The sequence below is a fragment of the Molossus molossus genome, unplaced genomic scaffold, assembly GCF_014108415.1.
Source record: "Molossus molossus isolate mMolMol1 unplaced genomic scaffold, mMolMol1.p scaffold_m16_p_4, whole genome shotgun sequence".
In the NCBI taxonomy this organism is placed as follows: Eukaryota; Metazoa; Chordata; class Mammalia; order Chiroptera; family Molossidae; genus Molossus; species Molossus molossus.
The window spans coordinates 67,744,689-67,772,555 of record NW_023425377.1 but is presented as its reverse complement, the minus strand read 5'-3'; the positions used below and the strand labels follow the sequence as shown (position 1 = coordinate 67,772,555).

The following is a 27,867-nucleotide window of genomic DNA, read 5'->3' as shown; positions in this document are numbered from 1 at the left end:
CACATATATGTTCTGACTGTGCATGTGGTACTTCAGCTGCAACCCTAAAATCAAGGGGCACATGAGCTGTGTCTCCATGTGTGGGACAATGGTGGCCGAGATCCTGGTACAAAGAAAGAAGGGAGGTCTCAATTTGGAGCACGAGGCGGACACTGTGTGAGGACAGACCACCATGATCCTGTGGGTGACTCACGGAAGGCAAGAGGGCACAGAGGTGTGGATGGTGGGTGGAGGCAGAGGTCAAGGGTGTGGCCAGCTTCCCCCTGAGGTGACACCAGGCTCTGCTGGCTTTGCCTACCCCTGCTGCAATTGGGACCCTACTGTAGTAGTTTTTCAGTGGCCCTCAGGCAGGAGCTGGGTGCAGGCAGTGAAGAGCCTTCGACCTCAGATGGCCCCTGCTGGGCGCCCGCCCCAGCGCTTACCATCCCCACGTAGGACAGACCAGGCTTGAACTGCTTCCTGGTGACCTTGGAGTACCGGATGTCCACCAGCTGCTTCTGGACAGGAGTGGAATCATCAAAGGCCACCTGCTGGCTCCCATCCATGGTAGTCACCGTGGCCCAGATGCTGACTCTGCCCCGGAAGTGCTCAGGGATGTCAGCTGGGATCATGTCCCTCGCGCAGATGTTGAAGTCCTGGGAGCCGTGAATCTGGAGACAGGAGATAAACAGGCTGTGCTCCCTTGGGTTTGGAGTGGCTTTGAGGGAGGACCTGCAAACACACATCTCAAGTATGGGACTCTCCAGCCACCTGTAGGGCCAGGGGGACACTCAGTGACACACCCAATCTATGCTGTGGGTCACTGCGTGGAGATGGATCCCTACTAGATATGCATGATGTCCCTGTCTGCTCTGTGGGCAGAAGGTGAGACAATTGCCCTCCAGCCAGATGGCAGGACAGGGATTTGAACCTGATCAGCCCCACTCTGGTACACTCACTCCCCTCCTGCTCCCAGGGCACAGAACTCCCCCCATTCAATCCCTATCTTAGGACCCATCAGGGCCTGGCCAATTCACGTCCAGAAACATCTGTGGAGTAAATTACTCAGTAAATGAGAGAATTAAGAGAGAGGTCACAGCAAGCAGGCAGCCTCCAGGGATAACAGAAAGGACAGGGAGAAGCTTTGGGTGGGGAGAAGCTGGTACGGACAGGGTTCAGTGGTGGAAGACCGCACAAAGGCATGGGATCTCCAGGATGTGTGTGAGATACACTGTAGCACACTCACAATGTAAAGAAAAATAAAACCAGATTATAAAACTTGACATACACTGGAATGTGGAATCTTGCAGCCGCTTTGAAAAACAGTCTGGAATTTCTTACATGGCTAAACAGAGTCACCATTGAGAGACCAAATAGACCACAGCCAGATCATGTACAAAAAGAGAACACTGACCCATAGTAGGCAATTACCAGCCCAAGAAGCCAACCCACCATTTACAGATCAGATTTGCATGAAGTCAGACCCCTACTCTAGCAACTAAACAGTAACCTGTAACACTTGGCCCCTAACAGCCAGGACTTGGTTAAAAACGGACAATTTGCCTGATTTTTGCCCTCACTTCCAACTTAGGACCAACTGGAGAAAGCCAAATGTGTGTCCCTAACCCAGTAGACGCCTGCTTTGCTGACCACAGCGTTTACGCACCAGCCCCCGGGGGGCACGCCTGAAGCCACTTTCTCTTCTTTTTCACTATAAAGCTTTCCCTCATCTCTGCCTGCCATCGAGCGATGGCTGATTCCCTTGCTACAGCAAACTTTGTCCTTATGGAGGTGGTTTTCATTTAATTCCACACCACTCGACCCAGGAATGCCACACCCAGAAGAAATGAAAACATCTGGTCACACAAAAACTTGTAAATGAATGTTCAGAGCAGCACTAGTTACAATCACCAAAAAGTGGAGTCCATCAGCCAATGAATGGATAAACACAATGTGATCCATTCATACAGTGGAATATTATTCAGCCATTAAAAGGGAATGAAGCACTGATGTGCTGCAACATGGATCAATCCTGAAAAAATGATGTGGAATGAGAGAAGCCAGACACAAAAGGCCGCACACTCTATCATCGCATTTATATGAAATGTCCCAAACAGGCAAATCCATAGACAGAGAGAGTAGAGTAGTGGTTGCCAGGGGCTGGAGATGGAAGTAGGGATTAACTGCAAAAGGACATGATAGAATTGGGAGGGATGGTGGAACTATTCTAAAACTAGATAGTGGTGACGTGTGCACAACTCTGTGACTACACTAAAAACCACTGAATCAAACACACTATTTAGGTGTTTGAATTGTGTGGCGCATGAATCATATCTCAATCAAATTATTTTTCTTTTTTAAAATTGATTTGAGAGAGACAGAAAGAGAGAGGAAAGGAGGGAGAGAGAGAAACATCGATGTGAGAGAAATATTGATCGGTTGCCTCCCTTACACACCACAACGGGGGATCGAACTCACAACCTGGGTATGTGCCCTGACCAGGAATCAAACCAGCAACCCTTTGGTGCGTGGGATGATGCTCAACCAATTGAGCCACACCAGCCAGGGCTCATTAAAAAAAAAATTTTTAACTTTATATACAAAATCCTGAAAGAAAATGCATCAAAATATCAATAGTGGTTGTTATGTCAGGCTGTCAGAGAACAAATCATCTTTATTTTCCTTTATAAAAATTTTCTAAAGTCTCTGTTCAGCACACAAGAATTTTATCATCAGGAAGATCCCTAATGTATACTGTTTTAGAAATTAAAATAAAATGGATGACAACAGAGCTGAAGCTGAGGGCAGACCCTGTGGGAAGGGATGCACTGGGTGAACAGCATGAGGTTCCTGCTTCTTACCTTCATGGTTCGGAGGATGGGGCACCCCACCTCCTGGCTGTAGTACCCCACACCATTCACGGTCATGTTGATCATTAAGGTTCCAGAGACGGGTTTCCCAAAGGTATATCTGGAACAAAAGGACAAGGGTAGTTAATTTCACAAGCAGAAGTGTGGTCACTGGTACAGCAGCTGGTCGAGGGTGGTGTCCTCCAAGGCTACCTAGTGACTATTACCAGGGAGTGCTCAGGGAACTGTGCCAAGATCATGTCCTTCACACAGATCATGTCCTTCCCCATTCTGGATTCCAACCTCACAGCCCTCCCTGCAGCCCTGCGTCAGGACAGATGACATTGGGGCCCTGCAATCCTCTGTACCAAACCGCATGTTTGACAGAAAAAGAGACCTAGGGTCCGAGAGGATCTCTGAACCAGGATGGTGAGACAACCCCTGGGGCTGGTGACACCACTGAAGCACGAGGGCGGCCTGGTCCTAAGGGCCCTAATGAGTTCAGCTTTGAATAGGACTCGACTTCTCTGTGCTTCTGTGATCCCACCCAGAGAATGGGAATGAAATTATCATCTCAGGGATGTTGGTGAAATTTACATGCATGTGTGTCATGCCTGAGGCAGAGGGGACAGCTGCTCACGAGGCACAGAGCGACACGGAGATTGTAGTGAATAACAAATAACACTGGGCACTTCAACCGTATTTTCTAAACTAGAAAACGTGTGCGTATCCAGCACATCCTTGTATTTTCACACACACAGCTGGAGGAGACGGGGGCCAGAAAGCAGCCTCAACCAGGCTACAGCCTCCAGCAGGCAGCAGAGGTGAGGTGGGGACAGGGGCCTCGAAGGGCTCTTCCTGGAGCCCCACAAAGGAACAATGTCTCTTGAACTCTGGTTGACCCCACACTTCAGCCTTGGTCGAAGGCCTGGCCATCAAGGGGGCAATGCCCTCTACAAGTCCCTCTTAGGCTATCCCACAAGTGCGGGTGCTGCCTATGGGGAAGCAGGGAGCAGAAGCCTTGGGGAAGAGACATGCCTGGGGGAGGGCAACGCCCGAGGGGGAGGGTCCCAAATTGGAGAAGGAGCCACCTCAAGGGGTCCTGTCCTAAAAGGGAGGAGCATGCCTGTGGGGGAGGGGATCGCATCAGGGGAGGAACATACCCATAGGGGGAGGGCACGCCCATGGTGGAAGGGACATGCCTGTGGGGTGGGGTTTGGAGGGGACCCCCCTTGTCACCTGGCCTGCACGGTGCCAGTTTCGCAGGTATCCATGTCCCGGATATAGCGGGGTGGGTCAATGAGGAGCTCGAACTTCGGCAGTACTGAAGGGAGAGAGCAGAGGGGAGGGAGGCAGGTGGGAGGGCAGAGGGGAGGGCAGCGGGTGGGAGGGCAGAGGGGAGGGCAGAGGGGAGGGCAGCGGGGGGGGCAGCGGGGGGGAGGGCAGAGGGGAGGGCAGAGGGGAGGACAGCGGGTGGGAGGGCAGAGGGGAGGGCAGAGGGGAGGGCAGCGGGTGGGAGGGCAGAGGGGAGGGCAGAGGGGGAGGGTGGCAGGTGGGAGGGCAGAGGGGAGGGCAGAGGGGAGGGTGGTGGGTGGGAGGGCAGAGGGGAGGGCAGCAGGTGGGTTCCACCATGGGGCTGGCGGCAGAAGAGTACTGGAGGCATCTGTGAGAATCCATACCACCCTTTGTTGAGCACTGGCAGCTTTCTGGGGATTTGCCAGCCACATTGATTTCCTATTTTGGGGGGCCAGCACCCCATTTCACTTTGAGTGTAGCAAATTTCATCTATCCCAGGGGTGCGCCAGTGGCTCTGGGACCAACTAGGGGCCTCCTGAGGGTGTTGTGACGAAAGGGGTCTCTTGTTGCTGCAGGTCTGTCCTGGAGCATCCGACCGACCATCTGGTCACCCTGTGCAGCTCACAACTTGGGGAGGAGGGATTGACACCCGGGAGGAGCATGGAGGAAACCTGATCCTGACAGCCTGTTACACAAGCCAATAAACTCCTTTTCTTTTGCTCACTGAATTTTCACTGGGCTTCTGTTGTTTGCAACCCATGCCCTGACCTCTACGGCTTTTCTCTCCAGGATCTTCCTCTTAAAAGGAGATGCCCTTGACCACATAAGGAGACTTCAGCACAGAAACAGAGTAACTGAATCTGCCAGCTTCACTCCCTAGCTCATTACTTGAGCGCTTTCCTTCATGGCTCTCTCAGCCTCAGTTTCCCCATCTGTAAAATGTAGATGCCTCACAGGAACAGAACAAGGATGAGAGAACAAATGGAAATGATGGACTTAAAAGGGAAGGACATCTGACACCTGCTACAACATAGACGGACCCTGAGGACATTATGCTGAGTAAAATAAGCCAGTCACAACAGAAAAAATACTGTGATTCCACTTACATAAGGTCCCTGGAGGAGTCAGATTCACAGACAGAAAGTAGATGGTGGGACTAAGGGCTGGGGAAGGGGTATGAGGAGTTAGTGTTTAATGGGGACAGAGTTTCAGTTTGGGAAGATGAAAGTTCTGGAGGTAGCGGTGGTGGTGGTAGCACAACACTGTGAATGCTCTTAATGCCACTGAACTGGACACTTAGAAATGGTTAAGGTGGTGCTCTGGCTGGGTTGGCTCAGCAGTAAAAGTGTCATCTACAGACCAGAGAGTCCCGGATACTGGCCAAGGGCACGTACCTCGGTTGCAGTTCATCCCTGACCCCAGTTGGGGTTGTGTGGTCTCTCACACTGATGTTTCTCTCTCTGTCTCTGTCTCTGTCTCTCTCTCTTCCTCCAACTCTATCTGAAGATTAATGTAAAGATATACTCAGGTGAGGAATAAAAAAATTTTTTAAATAAAAGAAATGGTTAAGGTGGTAATTTTCTGTTACTTATATTTTACCACCATTTTATTTATTTTTATTGATTTTAGAGAGAAAGGAAAGGAGAGGGAGAGATAGAAACACTGAAGAGAGAGAACATCGACTGGCCGCCTCCTGCACGCCCCTCACTGGGGATCGGGCCCACAACCTGGGCATGTGCCCTGACTGGGAATTGAGCCGGCGACCTCTTGGTCGACTGAACCACACCAGCTGGGCTTACCACCATTTTTTCAGAAAAGACATAACGAAGGCCAGCCCTCCACACCATGCTTGGCTGTCCTGAGCCCTCTATGTACGGCTCCAGCCATCCTTCCCCTCATTATCTGTGTCATCCCTGGATGGGTGGTTTCTCCCAGATCTGCAATCCTAAGACCCCAGATTCTCCAACTTACCATACTTCTGAACTTCAAAGGACTTGTTGTACACGTGGCCTTGCATTTCAACAAAAATGAACCATTCTCCCAGCACCGGCTGGTCAGACAATGGGAAGGTCATGTTGATGATGCCTGTGTCAACAGAGACACCCCCTCAAGCTGGGGAAGTGCGTGTGCAGAGAGCTAACTGGGCCCTGCGTCCGGCAACGGTGAGGTCCAGGGAGGGGCACTCTGGGGACCCTGTGCCTACCCCTCCACCAAGCAGCCCCTCAGAGAAACCGGAGACCACACCAAGGCTGAGGGATCTGTACAGAACAATCACCCCTGCAGGCTGGAGGGGGGAGCAGGGAGACACTGCCTCTTGGGATCCTGGGAGAGCCCTGCCACCAAGTGGGGTGCAGGCCATAAACTGGATAAGCCAGGGAGACAGGCCATCCAGCTCATCCACTCTGGCCCCCGCCGGAGTCTTTCCTTTGGTTGGGGAGATTGCACATGCCCTGTCCCACTCAGCAGCCCTCAGAATCCGGAAGAGAAGAGTGGAAATGGGGAAGGGCCAAGGCCAGCCCAGGGGACCCAAAGACATAACACTGCACAAACCACATGGTCCGCACACCTGCCAGAGGCCCCGCCCTCCACATCTGGCTCACAGAGGCACGTGGAGCCCGGAAACCCCTGAGAAGGACTCTGGGTCTGTCACATGTTCCCAGCTGAGACTAAACAGCTTTCCTCAGTTTCCCCAAATCCCACCTATGACGTCCCCTTTCTCAGGGCTCCACTCCCCTTAGGGTCAAAGCTAAAGGGGAAAGCTCAGCCCTCATTGTCACACAGGAAGAAAAAAATGCCAACTTCTCAGCCAAAGCAGAGCTTCTGACTCCTCGCTGGGAAAGACACATCTCGTGCTGGGCAGGGGATGATGTAGTGGAAGACCTCCAGTGGGAGGAAGGTTGGGGTGCTGAAAAATGAAGCCCCAATGTTCCAGAAAGGTCCTCAGTTAAGGGAAGGTCACCCAGCGGATCCCAGGCATAGGGAAACAGGTGGAGGGTCCGCTGAGAGAGCACATTCTATTTTCCTGAAGGTTTATTGCATCTGCCACCCTAAGGTGCAGCCCCCCAAGCACAGAAGGAAGAAGGGGAGAGGCTGGGAAGAAAATTACCGCAGCACACGGGCTCCAAGTGTCTCCATTCCATCATCCTTGAGCCCCGGGGGTCCTGCAGGGGAACACACACAGCGAACTCAGTGCAGCTGGTATATGCCCCACGTTTGTGCGGACCTTCTCTCCAGGGCTGGACAAGTTGGAGGGCAGGCCCCGTATTAGCCATTTACATGGGAGCAAACAAGGGCTCATGATACAGAAGGTACTTGTCTGAGGACAAGAGGGTGAAAGGAGCCGGGCTGGGTCTGTCTCACCATTTAGGGACCACCATTTAGGAATCTGTGTGGAAACTACATAGAGACAGACACACATGGTTGGCCTGGCCCACAGTAGACCCAGGGACCGGGATGAGCCAGTTCCATCCTTTCAGGCACTGAGCAGGCAGGGAGCGTGAGTGGCAGTGGGCGGAGACAGGCCAGGTCTCGCTGAGAGCAGGCTGACCAGGCTGAGACAAAGCTGAGGCAGCAGGCCACTCACCAGGATGTAGGCTTTCAGCTGCAACAAAGACAGAGGCAGTGAGCAACCCTGCCCCAGAAATCCCCCCACCCCTGTGTGGCCTGGTTTCCTTGGGACACCCACAGTCGCTGTTATGGGTTGAAGTGTTCCTCCCACCCCACCAACTTGGTATGTTCACATCCTAACCCCTAGTACCGCAGAATGTGCCTGTATTTGGAGATGGTTCTTTATAGAGATAATCAACTTAAAACAAAGTCATTAGAATAAGTCCTGATCAAATAGGACTGGTGTCCTTAGAAGAAGGGGCAATTTGGACACAGATATGCACAGAGCAGCAATTTTCAACGGATGTGCCACAAAAATGTTTTAAACATGCAATACCTGACTGCTTAGTCAGGGACAATGACCTCTTTTCCCTTAGAATGTCAAATTTAAAAATGACAATAGACAACACAACAATAGCCGTTCCATGTTAATTAATCAAAATTTTACCTATTTATTGTCAGATTGGTAAAAAATATATTTTTTGATGTGCCACGGAATTTTAGTAATTAGTTTATGTGTGCCATGAGATGAAAGGGTTGAAAACTGCTGGCATCGAGGGAAGACAATGTGAAGACACAGGGAGAAGCCAGCCAACTACAAGCCACGCCAAGAGGCCTGGAACAGATGCTCCCCTCACCGCCCTCAGAAGGAACCAACCCTGCCGACACCTTGATCTTGGACTTCCAGCCTCCAGAACTGGGAGAGAACAAACTTCTGGTGATGAAGTCACCCACTTCACAGTACTTTGTCACAGCAGCCCTAGCAAACTCATATAGTTGCCATTAGCAATGAGGGTGGTATGGCCAAGCCCTGTCTTAGGGGCTTCCCATCATGGTCCTGACCTCCTTTCCAGATTTTTTTCTGCCCCCAACCAGGGATGGCTCTTCCAGGTACCCTCACAGACTACCAATGAGGTATTTTCTCAGACAGCCCCTGCCAGGTTCCTCGAAGACCCAGAACACGTGCTTTCAAGTCTGAACCCCGAAGCACCTGCCTGGAGCCTGGAGCCTGGAGCCTGGAGCCTGGAGCCAGCCACGTAAAACTGAACAGTTGACGCTGACTCTGACCGAGATGCAGAACTCTCCAGTGGAGGTCACGGCTTGCCCTGCTGTGCTTCCTCACGCTGGCTGTGTGCCCTGCCTGATCTCCACGTGTGGCTGACCCCGTGCACATGGATGTATTCCCATTAGCTCAGGGCTGCCTGTGATCCAAGGGTGTCCCAGTTGATCCCAGAGGCTGTTGGATGCCTTGCACTTCAGATTCACTTCTAGTGATTTTTATCCTTGGGCCTCACCCAGCAAGAGCTCTTAACTGACAGCCTCCAGAGGGAAACGGGCAGCCACACACATCCAGGGTTCTCCCTTCTACTGTGTGTGTCCAGCTGTTCCTGGCAATAACTGCACACTGGGCAGGAGCTGATCTCAAGCGACTGAGCCCCAGCCCCTCCTCAGGAAAAGCTGTGGGCACACGCCCGCTCGGGCATCTGGATAAGGAACTTATCACTGTCCACTCAGAAAGCAAAAAACATACACACCCAGGGCCTTCAACCCTGCCCTGACCATGGACCTGGGAACCCTGGTCCTGGGTTCAGCTGAGCCTGAGGAAGGACGCACCAGTGCAAAAGAAGGTTCACATATAAAGACAACTCTGGCAGCATTTCTGACGACGGCTGAAACCTGGGAACAAGCAAATGACCTCCAGGAAGGGTGGTCAGGTATGAAGCCTTCCTTGGCAAAAGGAACTCAAGCACTGAGGTGAATTTACAAGGCTGCTCCAAAACCCAGGCAAGTGCATTAAAATATTCCAGGAGCCCGGCCGGTGTGGCTCAGGGACTGAGCGTCATCCATGGACTGAGAGGACCCAGTTCAGTGCCCAGTCAGGGCACATGCCCAGGTTTCAGGCTCGATCCCCAGTGGGGGTCATGCAGGAGGCAGCTGATTGATGTTTCTTTCTCACATCGATGTTTCTCTCTCTCTCTCCTTTCCCCTCTCTCTCTAATAAAATCAATAAAAACATTTTAAAAAAATAAATAATTCAATGAAAAAGCACAGAAACTGGAGGTGATGGAAGTTAAGGAAAAGCTGTGTGTACCCACAGAACTGCTCTTCTAGGCTGCTCACCACCCACTAGGAACTTTGCAGCATTATTTTCCAGAATATGAGCCGCACGGGGACGGGGTCTGCTCTGCTCTGCTCAGTGATGTGCCCCAAGCACTCAGCTCTCAAGGTCGGGAGCACAGATGCACCTTCCACATCCTCTCAGGGCTCCCTGAACTGAAGTCGCCCACAGACCATGTTCGCATCTTTGCTATGTACGTGTGCAGTCCACTTCCATCTCGTTCTTCACAGTCAGTGCCTTCCTGAAAGCTCCTCCTTGCAGCAGAATGCCAGCTAGGAGGTGCAGAGGAAATAATGGAGCTGGGAAAATCACCGCCTTGCAGTCATCACAGCCAATCTTGTTTCACGAAATTTTGAAATCATCTATGAAAGCTAGAACCAGAGGTAAGCATCTATTTTTTTTTTTTTTTAATCCTCACTCAAGGACATTTTTCCATTTTTTGTTCAGATAGAGTGGGAGGGAGAGGAAGAGAAAGAGAGAGAAACATCGACATGAAAGGGACACATCGAGTGGCTGCCACCCGCACAACCCATCCAGGGCCGGGGACAAACTGCAACCGAGGTACGTGCCCTTAACAGGAACTGAACCCGGGTCTCTCTGGACCGCAGGCCAGCGCTCTAACTGCTGATTGGTGGGATTGTGTGGGTGGCAACCACTCAATGTGTCCCTTTCACATCAGTGTTTCTCTCTCTCTCTCTCTTCCTCTCTCTCCCTCCCACTCTATCTGACAAACAAAAAACAAAAAAAAATGTCCTCGGGTGAGGATAAAAAAAAAAAAAAGAAAGTCTGCCAATCCCTGGGCTGAAAGGAGGGCACACAGGATCTCTCTGTGCAGTTCTTCCAACTTTTCTGTAAGCTTGAAGTTATTTCCAAATAGAAGGTTAAAAGAAAAGGAATGCTTTCTTTATGTGAATATGCTTATTTCAAAGGAGGAATGATGAGTTTGATGTACAGTTATGTTTTCTTTCTAATAAATGTTAAATTAATGCAGGGCTATTTGGATTTCAAATTATAATCCATAGCTACTTAAATCCTTCCTAAGCCTGCACCGAGGGACACTGGCCACTTCCTCGGCCACTGGTGTCCTTTATTGAGGAACAGGGCACCCCCCAGCGTCCTTGCCTCCTTCTGTTGCACAGACCGCCCCTGGGCCTCCCAGGAGAAATGGAGCCCCAGGAAGGAACCAAAATTGGAGGTAAAAATTGGTGGCCCTGGCCAGGGTGTGTTCCGGGCATACGGTTTAGAAGGAAATCTCACCTTCTCACTGATGGGCCTCAAGTCTGGGGTGACGGTGAAGACGTTTATGAGCACTGGGAGAAAGGAGAGAGACATGTAGCAGCTCCAGGCCCTGGCCGGCCCTCCCCTCAGCCCGCTCCGCTGCCCACCTCGGTGCTGGGGCCTGTACACTGGCTTGTCGGTCTGGATAAACACGGAGGCTCCCCGGCCATCCACGGTCACTGAGGTCTGGTTGTGGAAGAGGGGACCCTCTCCTGCCCGCCGACTTTGGCCCCACACCTTCAGGAGGGCCTGGCCCCTGAGACCCATGGGCACCTGCAGGCAGAGCATGGAGCATTGGAAATGGGGTGTCACCCTGGAAGAGACCTACGTGTTGGGAAAGCAGTGTAGAGGCCTACGGTGGTGTGCTCACCTGAGGTGTCTGTGCCCCCCAGGTAACACTTGGCAGTTTCTAGAGACGTTTTTGGGTGTCACAGCTAGAAGAAGGGCATCTAGTGGGTGGAGGCCAGGAATGCTGCTCAACAGACTAGAGACTCCCAAAGGGGCTTAAATCCTTAGCTCTTAGAATGGCTCTGGATGAGCAGTTCTCAACTTGGGTTAGGGGTGGGGAAGGATTCCGCCCACCCCTGGGGAACCCTGGCAATGTTTGCAGACATTTCTAATAGTCATAATTGACGATGAGGCTGCTACTGGCATCCAGTGGGTTAAGACCCGCTGGCCCCTCTCCCAGAATTATACAGACCTTCACTGGTCTCCTGTACAAACCCACAGCATCTATCCTGGGGAGCGTGCCTTCTTGTGTGTGGTGGCGGGGACAGCACACAATCTTTCTGATGGTCAAGAAAGGGCAGCCCTGCTTTCTGATGGACAAGGAAGCAGACCTGCTCAGAGGACGCGGGCAAGGGCAGCTGTGGGGTATTTCTTGGTTTCCCAACTGCTGACATCTAGAGCTGGTTTGTTCTCGGGGGTGGGGAGGTCCTGGGCACTGCAGGGCAGCAGCCCTGGTCTCTACCCACTAGATGCCAATAGCAACCCCACCACTATTGTTGTGACACCCATAAATGTCTCCAGACATTGTCGAATATCACAGAGGGAAGGGTATAAACAACCCTCCCGGTGGGAAATACTGCCTTCAGAAAAGGGATCTGTAATTGACCTCCGTGCCACAGCTCTTAGGCACTAATGACACAACCGCTAGAAGAGGAAGCACCGCGGGCTTCATTCTGATCACTGACAGAGGGCACATTATAATTAAGGATGATTCTCAACTAAGCCCATTCATTCAGGGACTCCTTTGAGCATCTGGTAAAAGTTAAGGACTAGCTAACTCAGTAAATGCCTACAATTTTAGTACTTACAAACCCCTAGAAATCCAAGGACTCCAGTTTAAAAATCCATGTCAGAGAATTACCTACAGTGTAGTTTGGTATGTAAAATAATTTTTAAATAACAATTTTCAATGCCAACAAGGTCGCGGGAAATTTGGTCTGTAATGTATGGCAGGCAGTGCGGTGGGCGGGTAATGCTGTGTCTTCTAAAACAAAGCAGGACCACCCTGGCCAGTGGCCCAGCTGGTTAGAGCATCATCCCGATGCACAAAGGTTGCAGGTTGGATCCCCAGTCAGGGCACATACAAGAAACAACCAATGAGTGCATAAATGGGTAGAACAACAAATCAATGTTTCCCTCTCTCCCTTCTTCTCTCTCTCTAAAATCAATCAGTAAATAAGTTGTTTAAATAAAATAGAAGAAAACAAAGTAGAGGCCTAGATCCTGACCTGGTCATTCTTTTTCAGAGTGTTTAGCCAAAGGCAAGCATCCAGAATGTTGATATAGCTTTGCACACAAAGACGCCTGCAGCTTTTGGTTTACATTATCAAAACCCTGAAAACAATTTTTAAAAATCTAAACACATACAAGGTGAGAGCTTAGTAAATTAGTACAGTTGACCTTTGAACAACTTGAATTGCAGATTTTTTTCAATAAATACTGTTGGCCTTCCATATCCATGGGTTTTGCATCTGAGGATTCAACCAACTGCTGAGTGGAAACAGAATTTTTGATCTCTGGTTGGAAATGCATGGATTCAGAAGACTGACTGTATGCGCTATTCTATGTCATTTTATATCAAAAACTTGAGCATCCATGGATTTTGGTACCTGCGGGGAGTCTTGGAACCAATTCTCTTTGAATACCGAGGGAACAACTATAGTTGAGTTTTGGGGTAGTCAAAAGTCATAGATTTTCGACTGCATGGGGTGACTGGTGCTGTTAACTCCCTCGTTGTTCAATGAGCAACTGTATTACAAAAGGGGTGCAATAGGATGGAAAATACAATGATAGAGACTTGGAAACATGGAAGTATGTTTATACTATGTATTTAGAGAAAACAGCAGGAAACACCATGGTGTGTACCCTTCGATTGTAGCTATGAAAGAAAATGTCCTCATGTAGACAAGGATTTCCAGGAAACATGAAAAAATAAAAAGTGTGGCAAAGGGGATATGGGTGACTTTTCTTTTCTAAATTTTTTTCCTCATCAATCATGTTTACATTACTGTTAATGATTTTTCTCTAAACACATAAAACATCTCTTGTTTCATTTTAATTCAATTCTTTATTTCCAAGGTAGGGTTAATGATTTTAAAAAATTCATAGCTTACCTTGAGTTTGATTGTCCCTTTATCTAAAAAATGAAAATAGAAATGAAAACGGTTAAATCAGAAGCTATGTTTTCCTGCCCCTCCACTCCGACTGGGCTACAGCCTTACAAACAGGAATTTCAACCCAGAGGGATTTCCCGTAGACAAACATATACCCTGGGTCACACTGGTCTGGCCTGGGATGGGCGGGATGGGCAGAAGTGAGAGGTTTCCTCCAAACTGGTGAGAGCTAAAGGCCAGAGGGGATGGACAAGGCCAAATTATTCAGGAGAAACTGGCGGGCCTGCATGCTGATTCACATCACCCCTGGCCTCTGCCCAAGGTAAGCTGTGAGGGGAGCAAAGAGAAAACTCCAGGGAAGAGGAACAGGAGAAAGAAGAGGAGACTGAAGTCCCCAGTGGATCTTGCTCAAGTGGATCTGAATAGTCTCTTATTGTCTCTCTCTTCTACCCAAATGGAGTCATTTGCCATTCTGATACCTCTTGGGGCTTTCTGGCTTTGGGCCTTATCTAGACATCTACTGTTTCTGCCTCTCAGAATCAATTCCCCCATTTCTTACTAGCCAAACCCTGATTTCCTTGTGGGAACCACCTGCCCAGGTCCCAGTCCATGTCATTTGGTGGGGCTCTGTGCACATCTACATAGGCCTTTGCCCTGATCACAGTGATTGGCTCAGGGTTGAGCACATGATGACCCAAGAAAGGCCAACAGCACAGGCCTTGCCCTGGTCACAGGGATTGGTTCAGGGTTGAACACATGACCCAACATAAACCAATCAGTATAGGCCTTCCCCTGGCCACAGGGATTGGATCAGAGTCGAGCATATGACTCAAGATGGGTCACTCAGACGAAATCTTGGGAATCTCGGAGCTTTGAGCAGACACAGGCCCATCCAGATTGGGGATGGGGGAGCAGGAGATGGCCAGTAATGTCCATGGACTTTTCTAGTTATGAGAGCCCCTAAAGCTCTCTGTTGCTGAAACTAACCTGAGTTGGGTTTCAGGACTGGCCACTCTTCCTGCCCCCCCCAATCCCTTCTTCTAGTTTCCACTCCAGGCCAGCATCCCCATGTCCACCCAGAGGACAGGTGCTGCCCCACTAGAGCCCTGACATCATCTCTGTGTCACTGTGGCTGCATCATGCTCACGCTCCATGTGAAGAATGAGTTACCAGCCCTATCAGGCTGGGAGCCCCCGAGGCAGGGTCCTGCTCTCACCACCTTTGTCCAGGAGGCCAGCGCTATTGTTATCTGCAGTTTACCAAGCAAATGGTGGGAGAGGCTGGCTGGGGGCCTAAGCTCAGCTGTGAGCCTGGGTCTGGGTCTTACACCACACAGGGGGTGGGGAGAAAGGGATCAAAGCTCAATGAAAGGTCTGATGTGGCCTCATCCCACCTCTAGCCAAAGCTGACATGAAAGGGTCCTGACTCCACCCATATCTGCATCCATAGGACCTGGGCTGCCAAGGAACAAAGTAATCTGATTTCCCATTCTGGGGAAGTAGCTACCCCTCCTGAGCCTTACTCTCTTCGTCTGTGAAATGGGAAGAACCCAACCTGCCCTCCCTCTCCTGTTGGGGTTCTGGGGAGATGGGATGGGAGGAAGTAAAGCAGTTCCCACCCTGCCCAAGCCCTGAAAGCCAGAAAATTTCTCCACTGTGAAAAGGGAGAGGAAGCCCCCATCACACACCCAGGGACCTACCCAGGATGGCTCCCTGGATCCATGCCACTGCTTCGCCCTGGGCCACCAACTGCGCCTGAACCATGACTTCCCTTGGGGAGTTAAAGATGGTCACACTGATGACTTCCTCCACTCCCGAGCGGAAGACGGAGGGTGCAGTGATCAAATAGCCCCTACAGGAGAGGAGAACCAAGGTGAAGGCCGAGGGTTATCTGACCCACCCCTGGCCTCACTGCCACGCTAGCAGGGCCAGGGTGCACCCCAGGCTGACTCCAACCTATGCCTGACCACACCCTGAAAGCATGGTCACTTTTTTTTTTTACCTTTATTGATTTTAGAAAGAGAGGAAGTGAGAGGGAGAGAGAGAAAGAAACATAGATGAGGGAGATCATCGATTGGCCGCCTCCTGCATGCTCCCCACGAGGGACTGGGCCCACTACCTGGGCATGTGTCCTGACCGGGAATCAAACCGGCTACCTCTTGCTGCATGGGTCCACGCTCAACCACTGAGCCACACCGGCCAGACGAAAGCATGGTCACTTTATGCATATGTGTTCTTCATCAAACTGTGAGCTCTGAAGACCACGGACTGGCTTATTCACTCTGAAGCCATTAGGTAAGAATCTGGCCTCTCTGAATCTACCCAGCACCACACCCGCTTCGATCTCTGCATTCTGGCCTATGGCCTTTTCTCTGCCATTGGACATTTGCACGTGCCGCATGCACAGTCTGAAATACTCTTTCCTGTAGGCAGGACTCGACTTCATCCTCACAGCCACTCTGTGAGAAGTGCGAACACCTTCCGTTTACAGAATCAGAAATAAAGTCCTGGAGAAGCCAAGTATGTTCCTGAGTCAATGGGACACCAGGATTTGAACCCAGGCAGCCAGACTCTGGAAACCAGTGGAAAGAATCAAGGAGTTTCCCACAGCATTAATTCTAAGACTAAAATCCTGAAAACAACTAAATGACCTACACGGGGAAAGCTCCGTCAACAATGGAGTAAAAACATCTCTCTCCTTCTAAAAATCTTCAGCTTGACTATGAAGACACTTCTGGGAAAAAGGTATCAATATCTGCTTTCCAGACAGGAGAGCTGACCTTGCAGAAGGAGAAGGATGTGCACCAGGTCACACAGCCAGGCAAGAGAGGGCCGTGGGTGCCCTTAGGGCACCTGGTCTGAGTCCCAGGCCTCTCACTTGGGTTCCTGCCTCTTATATTCTGCAGCTTTCCACTGAAAATCACAAAGGCTCATCCATAACCACAGGACCTGCTCACAATGCAACAAGTACCAGCAGCAAAGGCAGCACGATTCCAACTGTGCAGAACTACGGGCACCAGAAGGAAACAGGCAAAAGGGAAAACTCTGCGCCAGGCACTGAGATTAGCAGAGATTTTCATTTCTCAAAATCCTTCTGAAACAGCCCGACATCCACACGCAAAAAGATGAATTTAGGTCCTTACCGCACATCGAACACTAAGATGAATTCAGTGTGGGTCAGAGATCTAAATGTAAAACTATAAAAGCACTAGAAGAAAACATAGGAGAAAGGTTTTGTGAACTTATGTTAGGCAAAGATTTCATGAATAAGACACTAAAAACACGATTCCAATCAATTGAAGAAATCGCTGATAAACTAGACTTCATTAAAAGTTTGGCATTTTAAAAGACACAATGGTCCCCATGAGTAGCTGGCTGCAGCACTGACACTGGGAGCCCACTGTGCTCTGTCTGGCTCGAGCAATGACCGGAATTCACGCACTCTGGGTTCCTACGTGTGCGGTCCTACTGCAGGACTAATCAGAGCCTGCAAAGATCCGGGGACTACCATCTACTGTATGACTCCAGCACTAACGAGAGTGGGCAAAGACCCTTATTTTGTAGGTGAACTGGCGAGACCCAGCAATGACTGGAATGAGTAGTGACCATGGAATCCCATGTTCTGTCCAACTCCAGCACAAGTGCCTGCCAACTGGGTTCCCGAGTGCAGGGTTTGGTTCCAGCCATGCACAGAGCATGCATTGACCCTGGGTATATAACTATACCTTCTGGAGCATGCAGTGACCCTGGGTTTCATGGGTGTTCAGATCCAGTACTGACCAGAATGTGTACTGACCCTGGATTTTATGTGTCCTGTCCAACTCCAGCACCCAACAGAGTGTGTAGTGACGCTGGGAATGGATGTGTACCATCTCGAGCATAGAAAGACCCTTGCTTTATATGTGATGTGTAGTGTCCAGCTCCAGCATCGACAAGAGGGTGCAAAGACCCTGAGCTCCCTTGTGCAGTGCTGGCCTCAGCAGTGCACAGAGTGTGCACTGATCCTGAGTACTGTGCTGTCCAGAGAACACAGTCACCCTAGGGACGTGCTGTTACCATTGACCCAGGCAAACAGTGACTCTGAGCTCCTGTGTCCTGTCTTGCCATTGCACTGGAATGTGGCCTCATTTAGGACACAGTCTTTCCATCCAGCTCCCATGTGCTGAGTGTGGAAGAGCACCTGGGGAATACAGAATCCACATGTTTGTTTTCCTTGGTCATCTTTAGAGCCCTTATCCTGATCTAAGTTAGCATCTTCACCCAAAGGTCCAGAGGAACACTGGAACCAAATGACTTCCCTGTGGGTCAGAAGCTGCAGCTAGTAGTATGCTCACCAGCCAGTCACTGTCAACCCTGGCATTTGGGCTGACACTGGCTTCTTATCCTTTGGACCCAGAAAAGGTGGTGTTTATTAAAGAATAGACAGCGTTGGTCTCAACAACAGTGTGCAAATCCATGCTGTTTTCTAGCATGGATTTCTCATGAAAAAACCACATGGGGCACAATCCAGAACTTTTCCTAAAATGAGATCCTTCAGGCTGGTGGACTGAGGCTGAGGCCAGCTAATCTCAAACTCCAAGTCAATCATTGTGTCTCCCAGCCTGGGGGCTCCATTTCACTCAACAGTGGTAAGATCCCAGGGCTAATTTAGTTGGACACTGTTTAAAACTCTTCAACAATCCTAGCTGGTTTGGCTCAGCAGTTGGAGTGTTGCCCATGGACCAAGGAGTCTTGGGTTCAATTCCAGTCAAGGGCATGTACCTTGGTTGCAGTTCAGTCCCTAGCCCTGGTGGGGGTGGTATGGGAGGCAACCAATCAATGTCTGTCTCTCTCTTTCTTTCCCGTCCCCCGAAATGGAAAAATATCCTCGGGTGAAGATTTTTAATAAGTAAATAAGTAAATAAATAAATAAATAAAACTCTTCAACAAAGGGACTCTGGACTTGGTCCTTATAAGGCAGGGTCTCTCATTTAGGGCTGTGTCCTGTTGTGTGTTGGGGGCTGACCGGTACGTGGCAGAATGTTTAGCAGCATTCCTGGCCTCTACCCAGTAGATTCCACCAGCATTGCCTCCCCTGGATGTGACAACCCCAGAATGCCTCTGGACATTACTGAATGACCCCAAAGGGACAAAAATTGCTCCCTGGCTGAGAACTGATATTCTAAAAGGTGTCCCATCAGCACAAAAGTTTGCTGGGTTCCAACTTCACAAGGCCCAGGGGAGGAAAATCCCATTGCTCAAGTTCAGTGTGGTACCTTACTTTTCTTATTGAATTTTCTTTTTTTAATCCTCCCCCAAGGATATTTTTCCACTGATTTTCAGGTGGAGTGGGAGAGGAAGAGAGAGAAACATCAACATGAGAGAAATACATGGATTGGTTGCCTTTAGCAGGACCCCCAGCCAGGGCCAGGGACCAAACCACTACCAAGGTTCATGTCCTTGAACAAATTCAAACCCACGACTCCGGCCCACGGGCCGAAGCTGTAACCACTGAGCAGTACCGGCCAGGGCTTACTTTTCAAATTGTGATGCCAAAGGAGTAGTGGGGCTGGAGGTGCCACCACCACCCACCCAGTCTCACTGGTGATTTGTTTTCTGGTAACTCCTAAACAAGAACCAGCCACCTCAAAAAGGCCAAGCCGGACAAAACGGCTGAGCTTAGGCAGCTGCAGGCAGCCCCCTGAACCCACAGACTTACAGGGCTCACCCGAACTTGGCAGGTCTGGAAAAATTCCCTGTGAAGCCAGCTAATGGGAAATTCTCCTTAGCAGCTAGTTAATTCACCTCCTCACTGTGTCAATCCACCAGAAGCTCTGTAAGCAAACTCCAAGAAAAATGTGGAAGCCAAACAAACACTTCCTCCCCTCCACCAACAGCGCACCCTTCCTAGGAAAACGAACTCTCCCATTTCTCAGCCAAAACGCGAACCTCTTACCTTCATGCCACGGACAACTTGAAATCACCACCTCAGACGACAGCCCTGCTCATCCAAGGGGGAGAGGTGGGGTAGGTGGGCTCGCAGCCTGAGCTCTGGGGAGCCCCTGTACCTCCAGCGGGCCGCTTCTGAAGCCTCAGTGTGCCCCCTTTTCCCAGTCCGACCGGTAAAGATTGGGGGACAAGAATCTAGGTTCCACCCAGTGCTGAGGCTGTGTGGCCTTGGACGGGTCGCTGCACCTCTCTGAGCCAATCTCAGAGACTCCCACCCCAGGAGGCCAGCCAACTCTGTCGCCCGAGGCTACTCACGGGGCCTGGGGCTGCGCGGCGTGCACGCCGTCCCTCGGCGACAGCAGCAGCAGCAGGAGCCGGAGCAGCGGCCCAAGCAGGGCGCCCCACATTTTCCCGCTCCACGGAGACGCCGCACCCAGGGAGGGGGCTGGGGCCGTGTTGGGCCGGGTCTGGGGTCCGAGTACCTCTGTCCCCGCTGCGCCGTCGGGGGTCCTTTGTTCGCAGCCCCCTTGCCTTGCGCCCGGCGCCATGCGCCCTGCTCCGCGCCCGGCCAGGCTGGGGCAGCGGGGACCAGCCCCCTACCCGGACCGCCTTGGCCCCGGACCCGCCCCACGGGCCCCGCCTCCGCCCCGCCCCTGAACGCATCCCCTCCACCAACTCTCCCCACTCCCTCGCGAGACCCGCTCCCTGCCCGGATGCACCCCGAGACCCAGCCCATCCCCTTCCCTTCATCGACCTGGTCTGTCTCCTTTGCCCCCCACAACCTGGCCCAATATCCTCCCCAAACTCGCTTCCTCCCCGGACTGTCCCCCTATCCATCCTGCGGGTCCGCCTCCCAAGCCGCCCACCCACGGCCCCTCCGTGGACACGGGCGGGTCCCTGCCCCTGCGCCGGAGTGCTGCGTCTCTGCGCCCTCTTCACCTCCCACCATGCAGGGCTCGCTGTGTCCTCCCCAACTCCACCCTCTCCCCACAACCTGGAGAGTTGTGCAAGGCAAGTCCTTTGGAGAGGCTAAGGCTGGCTAGGGTGCCAACCTTCCAGGCCTGCAGCTGCCTCCAAGCCCCCGATTGCCTGTCCTCACCTCTGCCTTCTCCCCACCCCAGGGATCTGCAAATCCCCTGGCCAGGCCCCTCCCTCTCTGAACCTCTTTTCCCCTCTGGCAAACAGCAGGGGTGGGCTACCCCTTCTTCCTCTCTTGAGGGCAAGGTGTTCCCTCCTGCCTCTCCCAGTGTCTCCAGCTCAAAGATGGTCCCTCTGTTGTAGGTTCCTCTGGTGGGGGCACCTCCTTTCCATGTCATATTCAAGTCCTCTCCCCACTCCCTCCAGTATCGCCCCTGACAACTGGCCTGAGGCCTCTTTAGTGTCTGTTGAGATCAAGTCCAAACTTGGGGCTGCCCTGAGGCTCTCCTGATGGCCCAGCCTTAACCTAGTTCCTCCTGCACCCTGTGCTGACCCCACTGCCTGTCCTTGTTCAAACTGTGCCCCTCTACCCTCCTGTGCCTGCCCAACTCCTACTCCTTCCGGAACCCTCTCTGCTGCCAGGCACAGTGGGCTCTCCGGGCAGCCACTTCCACCAGCTTTCCCCACAGGCTTTGGACCAAACCCTGGGAAGGCAGTGGGGACTTCAGGACGCACAGGATCTGCCAAATCAGATGATGGAGGGGGCAGTGCAGGAACTGGAGTAGATGAGGCAGGGGCAGTGGTGGTGCAGAGTATGGTACACACCATACTCGCATTCCCTGTCTGGTAGAGGCATGGGAGGAAGAGCACAGAATGAATTTCCTGCGCCTGCGGTAACAAATTACCATAAATTTGTTGGTATAAACAATAGGACTTTAGACAACCCACAGGATGGGACAAAATATTTACAAGTAATATATCTGGTGAGGGATTACTATCCAGAATATATAAAGAGTGCCCACAATTCAACAACAAAAAAGCATGTAACCCAATTCAACAATTGGCAAGTGCTCTGAACCGACATTTCTCCCAAGAAGACACACAAATGGCCAACAAACACGTGAAACATTACTAATCAGCAGGGAAATGCAAATCAAAATCACCATAAGATACCACTTCATACCTACATAATGGTATTTTTTTTTAGATAGACAATAACAAGTGTTGCTGAGGATGTGAAGAAATTGGAATTTGTGTGCACTGCTTGTGGAGATGTAAAATGGTGTAGCCTCTGTGGAAATAGTCTGGCAGTTCCTCAGAAAGTGGAGCATAGAATCACTATATGATCTAGTTATTCCACTTTTGGGCATATACCCAAAAGACAGACTGTAAGTAAGCATTGGGCTAAGTAGCAATGTTTTCAACAGAGAAAGGGCATGCATTAAGTGTAGGGATGCAAGAGTTAGCATATAAAAATAGAGTTATATTTGAATCTCAGATAAATGACAAAAATTTTAGCATAAATATGTCCCATGTAATATTGGAGCGGTCACTCACTAATCTGCCCTGTGCTCCCATATGGCCCGTTCTCATCTTTTAGGTCCCACCTGAGGGCTTTGTCATTGTGAAGCCTCTCCCAGAGGGCTCCCTCAGCTGGATGACTATGCCTCAAATGAGTCCCTGTAATGTGTGGTCTATACATACCCACCTCACCTGAAGGGCCATGCACCCAACCATCACAGCTGGGGACTGTCTACACCTGTCCACCTCACCTGGAGGCTGTCTGCACCTGCCCACTTTACCTAGAGGCTGTGTGCACCTGCTCGCTTCACGTGGGGGCCATGAACCACCGGATGAGTGCATGTGTGTCTGTCCTAGGGAGAGGGTGGAGGTGCCATCTGCAGCCCTTCTTACCAGCACCAGAGCTCCCAAGCATAGCTTGGAGTCAGACACCTCCAGGCACCTTCCTTAGTCTCTTAGGCTGCCACCTGGGCCCCACCATTTATTCACTGGAGGTTCCCATGAGATGAGAACAGGGACCAGCCTCTCACAGCACTTAGGCCACTGCTGATGTTTGATGAGAAAACTGAAGCCCAGATAATTCAGCACTAAATGGGAGCCCGGGCCACTTATGTCTTCTGGGCAAACAGGCTAGAAATTAAAGCACCACAGTGAATGCCCTGGCCTGCCTCAGCTCCACCAGCCAATTCTATACTGGGGGAAGATGCCAACTCAGTGCCAGAAATGTTTTGGACATGCCCTAGGTCAGGAAGGACTAACGAGGCACCAGGCTGCTAGCAGCTCAAACATACAACGGGAGCCTGAGAGGGGCTCCCACTCTCTGCTCTTCGTGGTGGACTCACCTGGTCCTGCAGGGAGTGGGTTCGCAGGGGGCAGAGCCTGGGATGGCTGTCTGGCCAACTGCATGTCCAACCCAGATGAGGTGGACAGCCCCCAAGTGAGGTAGACAGGTGTAGACAGCCCCCAGATGAGGGGGAAAGGTGTAGACAGCCCCTGGGTAAGGTGTGCAGGTATGGACAGCCCCCAGATGAACTGAGCAGATGTATACAGAATGCCAGGTAGGGTGGGCAGGTGTAGGCAGCCCCCAGGTAAGGTGTACTGGTGTAGAGAGCGCAGAGGTGAGGTGACTACGTTCTCCCCTTGTTTCCTTCTCTCATCCGTGTCTGTGGACCGTCCACCGGGTGAACCAGGTGTTTGAAGATGGACCAGAGTGCCTAGCCCCGAGCCGCTCACAATGTTTAGGAAAATCAGTTCTAACAGGTGGGTTCTGGAACTTCTGATGATAGAACTTACATCAGAGGGCCCCAGTGGGGACCGGAACCTGATGTAAAACCAGCCCTGAGCCCAGGGAGTAGCTGATAGTCACATAGAGCACCTCCTCCTGTAGTGAACATGGGAACTTCCCAGGTGTGGCTCTGGGGCCAGGCATCCGGAAGCGGGAGGGACAGTTCCCACGCACTGCTTTGTAGAAGACATTCCACTGCTCCTTCGTGCAAACCTTTCAAGGCTCCCTCGCCCTCCTGACTCCCTAGGCCACTTCCCACCCAACCCTGGGCACTGGGTCTCCCACTGCCCTTTGAGCCAGGTGGGCCCACTCCCACCTCCTCCAGCCCATCCCTGGTCACTTGGGGCATCTCGTGGGCTTTAGCTCCAGGGAGCAGACCTCAGGCCTCGCCACCTTCCTCCTCTACCATGGTACTCTTTCCTTCTTTGTTAAAAGCTTTATAGCCCTGACCAGTTTTGCTCAGCGGTTAGAGCATCGGTCGGCAGACCAATGAGTTGCGGGTTTGAGTCCAGTCAAGGGCATGTACCTCAGTTGCGATTCGTCCCTGGCCCTGGTTGGGGTCGTGCGGAAGGCAGCCACTCAATGTGTCTCTTTCATGTCTATGTTTCTTTCTCTCTCTCGCTCCCACTCTATCTGAACAAAAATGGGAAAATGTCCTCAGATGAGGATAAAAGAAATTAAAATAAAAGATTTATAGAGATAAAATTTACTTCCCATAAAGTTCACCCACTTAAAATGTACAATTCAACAGTTTTTAGTATATTTACAGAGTTTTGCAACCATCACCATAACCTAATTCTAGGACATTTCTATAATCCCCAATGGAGATCCCGTCCACATGAGTAGTCACTGTCCATTCCCCTCCCCCAGCGCCTGGCAGCCACTAATTCACTTGTAGTCTCTATGCATCTGTCTCTTCTGGACACTTCATATAGATGGACTCATGTATCATGTGGGCTTGGGGACTCGCTTCTCTCACTCAACGTGATGTTTCCGAGGTCCGTTCCCGAGGCTCTTCCCAGCCTGTGAAACTAAGTGGAGAAAACCAACCATGTTTCTGCTGAGGACAGGGAAGGGCCTCAAAGTCTCTGACATGAAAAAGACCAACAACAGTGTCAATAATAGTAACAGTTGGCCTTTATGGGGTGAACACCATGCACTGGGTATGAACTGTGTTTTGTTTTGTTTTGTTCTCATAACTACCTTGCGTGAGGACCGTGGTCCCCAGTCCTCAGGACACTCACTGGGTACCCAGAGACAGAGCTGTGATCTCACTGCCCCCCACCCTCCCTTGCCCACAGACCCAGCAACCAGCCTCCCTTCTGCCCCTGGCTTTGCCCATTCCTTCCGAGGGGGGGGGGGAATGGCTGGCAGCCTCCCTGCGCCTGTGGAGAAGGGGGTTGTTACCCGAAATGGCAGCCTTGGGTTTGGGCACCAGGCAAAGAATTTGGCCCCAACTTAAATGTTCTCACCACTTCCAAAAATAAAAAAGATAAACAAGGCACTGTTTTTCAGTCTGATGTACTAATTTTTTTTTATCCTCACCCAAGGACATTTTTGCGTTTATCTTCAGATAGAGCGGGAGGGAGGGGGGAAGAGAGAGAGAGAAACATCGGTGTGAGAGGGACATCTCGAGTGGTTGCTACCCACAAAACCCCAACCGGGGCCGGGGACAAACTGTAGCTGAGGTACGTGCCCTTAACAGGAACCGAACTCAGTACTCTGGTCCGCAGGCTTATGCTCTAACTGCTGAGCCAAACAGGCCAGGGTTGATGTACTAATTTTTAAACTTTTTCAAAAATCCTCTATTGAGCCCTGGCCGGTTTGACTTAGCGGTTGGAGCGTCAGCCTGTGGACCAGAGAGTCCCGGGTTTGGTTCCAGCTAGGGGCACATGCCAAAAAAAAAAAAATCTTCTATTAGTATTAGTGTACAAACTAAACTTTGCATTTCATGTTGCAATTTAAGTTATCCACTGACTGTTAGGCCAGAGTAGTATAACTAAGTTCCCAATTTAAATCTACAATCCTTCTATTAAGAATCAAATCTCTAAAAAAAAAAAACTCTTCTTTACCATTAATAAGCCACAAATGATCTGTTTTATAATACTGCGGTTAATTTGCTATTATAAAGATTTTGTCAGTAAAAAAAATCAAGTGCTGTTAAAATTGGGGGGAAGGAGGTTGGCTTCTGTCGTGAGCTGAAGTGTGTCCCTCCCCCAACCCCAGATTTATGTCTGAGCCTTAATCCCTGCCCTGGAACCTGTGAGTGTGACCTTTGTTGGAAATAGGGTCTTCAGCCCCAGGGCTCACGGCTCACCTGGATGCCTCACTGTCAAATGAGACGTGGGGAGATGTGGAATGAAAAGACATTGGGGGTGGTGGTGAAGAATTACAGGAAAAAGCTCAGAATGAAGCATGCCAAATAGCTTCTCTCCAGTGTGTCTTCCCTCCAGCATGTAACACTTTTTATCTCTCTATTCGAGGACACCATGTTTTTTCACAAGTTATTTTGCATAAAATGTCTTTAGAAAGCTTTAAGAAATATTCTGGTTCATAATTGCAGAATATTTGCAGAGTGCTTTTGCTCGGCCCCTCCCGGTCCCCTTTGGAACTCCACATATCCGTCCTCCACCCTGACGCCAACCTACCGACAGTGTTCCCAACAGCCTCCTTTCCCGATGTCCCTTGAGGCAGCTCTGGGAGGCTGCTGCGAGGGCTGCCATGTGACTGCATGAATCGCTGGCCCGCGGCCAGGTCAGCTCTGGACCCAGAGGCCACAGGCTTCTAACTCTTCGGGAGGGAAAGTGTGGTGCTGACAGGAAAATATGTGTTTGGTTTGTAAGTTAAGCTAACCCACTGTGGAAATCATTGAAGAGACAGTAAAATGGAAACCCGTGTGGTCATGATGTTGGCAACACTCCCAATTGGCTTTGCTGAACAACAGGGCGGGTGCAGTCCTAGGGGGCTCAGCAGAAAGCTGATGGACATGACCTGCAACCTTTTTGCCTTCTGAAATCATCAAGCATCTGCTGAATGAGCTGTTTAGGAAAGGGGCCTGGGCCAAGGTCATGGAGGGAGCGGGGTGTGGAGTGGGGGTGGATAAGGCCCTTTGCATCAGAAACATACATGAGTCATTTTCAATCAATCAAAAAGAGGAAGAGAGACCAAATGCAGTTAATGAATGCTCTAACAGCATGCTGTGACAGAGCACTTTTAGAAATCAGGCTGGGCCACTGTGAAGCCTTGGAGACGCCTGAAACGTTCATCAGAATGGCCAAGTAAATAAGGTAACCTTTGCAAAATGAGATATCAGGCAGCTGACAATAAAAGCAAAGGAGCCATATGTGCTGACATGGCAAGATATATAATAGGTTTTATATGAAAGAAACTGCTGCAAAAATAGTTAGTATGTGTTTCCTGTGGCTACTGTAACAAATCACCACAAACCTGGGGGCTCAAAACAACACAGATTTATTATCTTACATTTCTGGAAGCCATAAATCTGACATCAGTGTTACCAGGCTAAAGTCAAGGTGTCAGCAAAGCTAGTTCTTTCTGGAGGCTCCAGGGGAGAATCTGTGTTCTTGCCTTTTCCAATGTCTGAAGCTGCCTAAGTCGCCTGGCTCATGAACCCTTCCTTCCTGCACCACTCCAAACTCCTGTTTCCATTGTCACATCTACGACTTCTCTGTGAAATTGCCCTCTGCTGCCCTCTGATAAGGACACTTGGCATTACATTTAGGACCCATCAAATACAATATTTAAAGGTCCTTCTGATAACTGAGGCAGTTAAATGACTAATGGTCAGGGAGCGTATATAGCTTGGAGACGCTAGACAACAGGGCGATTCACACCCTAGGCGGATGCAGCAGGATAACACAGGATTTCATCACGCTACTCAGAATGGTATACAATTGAAAACTTACTGTTTATTTTCTAATTTTCCATTTAATGTTTTCAGATCATGGTTGGCCAGGGAAAATTGAAACCTTGGAAAGCAGAACGGTGGAGGCGGGGAGCACTGCTGTACAGGGAGACACTACCTGCAGGGAGAAGGCAGCATTCTTGAAGAGTCTTATTTTGCCGGAATGTTAAAAGTGAGAGGAGCCCTGGCCAGTTTGGCTCAGCGGTTAGAACGTCGGCCTGCGGACCAATGAGGCACAGGTTTGATTCCGGTCAAGAGCATGTACCTCTGTTGAGATTCATCCCTGGCCCTGGTTGGGGTCATGCGGGAGGTAGCCACTGGATGTGTCCCTTTCACGTCGATGTTTCTCTCTCTCTCTCTTCCTCCCACTCAACCTGAACAAAAATGGAAAAATGTCCTTGGGTGAGGAAAAAAAAAAAGTGAAAGGAAAACTAAATGACTCTTTCCCAGAAGTTTCCCACCATAACCGTGCAATTGAGCACTGGGAGGGGGAAAGAACCACAAAGGGGGAGGAACGATGAAGATCAGCCTGGGTCCCTTGTA

General features: G+C 50.6%; 1 protein-coding gene across 1 annotated transcript in view; it reads right to left on the bottom strand.

Moving 5' to 3' along the window:
* CPAMD8 (C3 and PZP like alpha-2-macroglobulin domain containing 8) overlaps nt 1-20,231 on the bottom strand; it is a 67,066-nt gene extending 46,835 nt beyond the window's left edge. The window contains exons 1-11 of the mRNA XM_036240652.1: nt 19,991-20,231; nt 15,448-15,599; nt 13,749-13,771; nt 11,235-11,400; nt 11,107-11,159; nt 7,708-7,725; nt 7,231-7,285; nt 6,096-6,209; nt 4,068-4,152; nt 2,841-2,949; nt 423-650 (exon numbers count right to left, since the gene is read on the bottom strand). Coding sequence (XP_036096545.1) covers nt 423-650; nt 2,841-2,949; nt 4,068-4,152; nt 6,096-6,209; nt 7,231-7,285; nt 7,708-7,725; nt 11,107-11,159; nt 11,235-11,400; nt 13,749-13,771; nt 15,448-15,599; nt 19,991-20,223 — 1,236 coding nt within the window. The 5' untranslated portion in view covers nt 20,224-20,231. The remainder of the gene's footprint in view (nt 1-422; nt 651-2,840; nt 2,950-4,067; nt 4,153-6,095; nt 6,210-7,230; nt 7,286-7,707; nt 7,726-11,106; nt 11,160-11,234; nt 11,401-13,748; nt 13,772-15,447; nt 15,600-19,990) is intronic.
* Between the last annotated feature and the right edge of the window lie 7,636 nt (nt 20,232-27,867).